Below are 2,461 nucleotides of genomic sequence, written 5' to 3' on the forward strand. Positions count from 1 at the left end.
TGATGTAGACATGTGGGGGCGTGTTAGAACGAGCCATTTTAGGTAGATGTAGCTGACTCTTAACTTTTATAAAGAATATCTCTTTGGATTTGAGACTTTAGTCTTTGCAACTTTACAGATCTTCTTTATGCACCAAGAGCTTGTAACACACAATTGAAATCGCATCATATGACCCCTTTAATCTTAACTTGAAGAAATTGTGACAAATATATCGCTATTGTACAGTAGAACATACTTTTCATAGTAATAATATTAATATTTTTTAAGGAATATTGTATAATTGTATAACAATAATAATAACAAACCTCTGTTTTGCATCACTTATCTGACAAAAATAAAAGTAATTGTTAAATTTAAATTTGATTACATTTTAAAAATATTAATTAATTTAATGTTTGACGCATTAATTTGAATACCACCATTTTGATAATACATTTTCATAAAATTTTAAATCCAGAAACATTACAACAGCCAACACAGAATTTCACAGAAAAATAAAAATAAATAATAAAACTTCAAAGGACCATATTAATGTTTTTTCTTTATCTTTCTTTTTATATACGTATATATATATATATATATATATATATATATATATTGAATTCATTCATTATAATTTTTTTATTATTAACATTTAATTAAACCATTAACCCATTATAAATTAATCAAAAAAGAATTCAACGGAAAAGACCGAATTTGGGAAAAATAAAAGATTTTTATAGGCCTCAAAAAATTAAATTTTTAATAATAAATGTAAAACTTTAATAAATTGCTTTTAAATTGTACAAGTCTCATGATTTCAATTACTTAATAATGCTTTTTGATTAATTTTTAATTAATTTGGGAATAAAAATACTATACAATGGATTTCATAAGGCCCTATATACGTCGATATTATGTTTAAGAGAAATTACAACAAAAATTGTAACTTCAAATTGCATATATAGAAAGCATGCGTCATTTTGAAGGCATAGCAGGTATCAGTAAATATGTACCAGTAGCTCATGTTGTTAAAGTGCTCTGTAAACTGGGTCAGATTTGGACTTTTCTCTTCATTCTGTTCCTTCGCCCAAAGCAGCACCTCAGGAATCTGAAGACAGAGATGACAGTGAGAACAGCAGGTATTACTTTTTACACTCACAAATCTCAAAAAACTTTTTTTCCATTACTATATCAAGTAAAACAGTGTGTGTGTGTGTGTTACCTCAATCTTGTAAAACAGTTCTGCATCCAGCAACGTCAGCTGATCGGCGATCTCATGACTGCGGAAATCATGCAGCGTGCCGGGCCTGTGGAGAAAGAACCGATTAAACACAGACAAACCAGCACAGATGAGACCCGCCCTGATGACCCCTGAACTTTGACATTTACCTGGCAGAGACGCCCCGCGCGGCGAGAGGTTTCAGCATGTGCATGTGTCGCAGGAGCCTCTTCTGTTCCACTTTATCGAGGACGTTCTTTCGCAGGACCCTCGCCAGACTCAGCTCTCCATTACAGACCAGCCGGAAGACCAGATCCATCAACTGCCGCAGGATGTCCTCGGTCAACTCCACCAGACTGACACACAGACAACCCCAAGAGGTCAATCAATCACACATACACTGCTGTTCAAACGATTGGGGTCAGTAAGATTTAATTATTCATATTTTTATTCAGTGAGGACACATTAAATTGAGCAAAAGTGAGAGAAAAGACATTTATAATGTTACAAAAGATTTCTACTTCAATTAAATGTTCTTTTGAACTTTTTTATTCATGGTTTCCACAAAAATATTTTGCAGCACAACTGTTTCAACATTGATAATAATAATAAATGTTTCTTGAGCAGCAAATCAGCATATTAGAATGATTTCTGAAGGATCATGTGACACTGAAGACTGGAGTAATGATGCTCAAAATTCAGCTTTGATCACAGAAATAAGTTACATTTTACAATATATTCACTTAGAAAATAGTTATTTTAAATTGTAATAATAATTCACAATGTTACTGTTTTTACTGTATTTTTTGATCAAATAAATGCAGCCTTGGTGAGCAGAAGAGACTAAAACATTAATCAAATGGTTAAATATGTTACATAAAATATAGCTATTCAAACTGAAAGTCTTAATTTTATATATATATATATATACACACACAAACACATGCATGTATATATTTATTATTATATAGAAAAATATGATATGTTATGTTTACATATTACATATATTTATATATAATATAAAAATACATATATTATGTAAACAAAAACTTTTATTTTGGTTGCGATTAATCGCGATTAATTGTTTGACAGCACTATATTTAGGGATGTAACGGTATGAAAATTTCTTATCACGATTATAGTGACCAAAATTATCACGGTTATCGGTATTGTTAAAATGTGCTTGAGATATTAAAAAAGTACCGACACATAAATCACTTCAAGTTTTATATTTAAAAATCAACAAACAACAAATAAAAC

At 30.3% G+C, this 2,461-nt stretch overlaps 1 protein-coding gene across 1 annotated transcript in view; it reads right to left on the reverse strand.

The window, feature by feature from the left end:
* The window catches only part of LOC107585645 (rap guanine nucleotide exchange factor 1-like), a 38,086-nt gene that overhangs the window by 8,821 nt on the left and 26,804 nt on the right, over positions 1-2,461 (reverse strand). The window contains exons 18-20 of the mRNA XM_016272754.1: positions 1,372-1,557; positions 1,205-1,289; positions 996-1,090 (exon numbers count right to left, since the gene is read on the reverse strand). Of these exons, the coding sequence (XP_016128240.1) occupies positions 996-1,090; positions 1,205-1,289; positions 1,372-1,557 (366 nt within the window). The remainder of the gene's footprint in view (positions 1-995; positions 1,091-1,204; positions 1,290-1,371; positions 1,558-2,461) is intronic.

This window comes from Sinocyclocheilus grahami, unplaced genomic scaffold (genome assembly GCF_001515645.1).
Source record: "Sinocyclocheilus grahami isolate Dianchi unplaced genomic scaffold, SAMN03320097.WGS_v1.1 scaffold73.1, whole genome shotgun sequence".
NCBI lineage: Eukaryota > Metazoa > Chordata > Actinopteri > Cypriniformes > Cyprinidae > Sinocyclocheilus > Sinocyclocheilus grahami.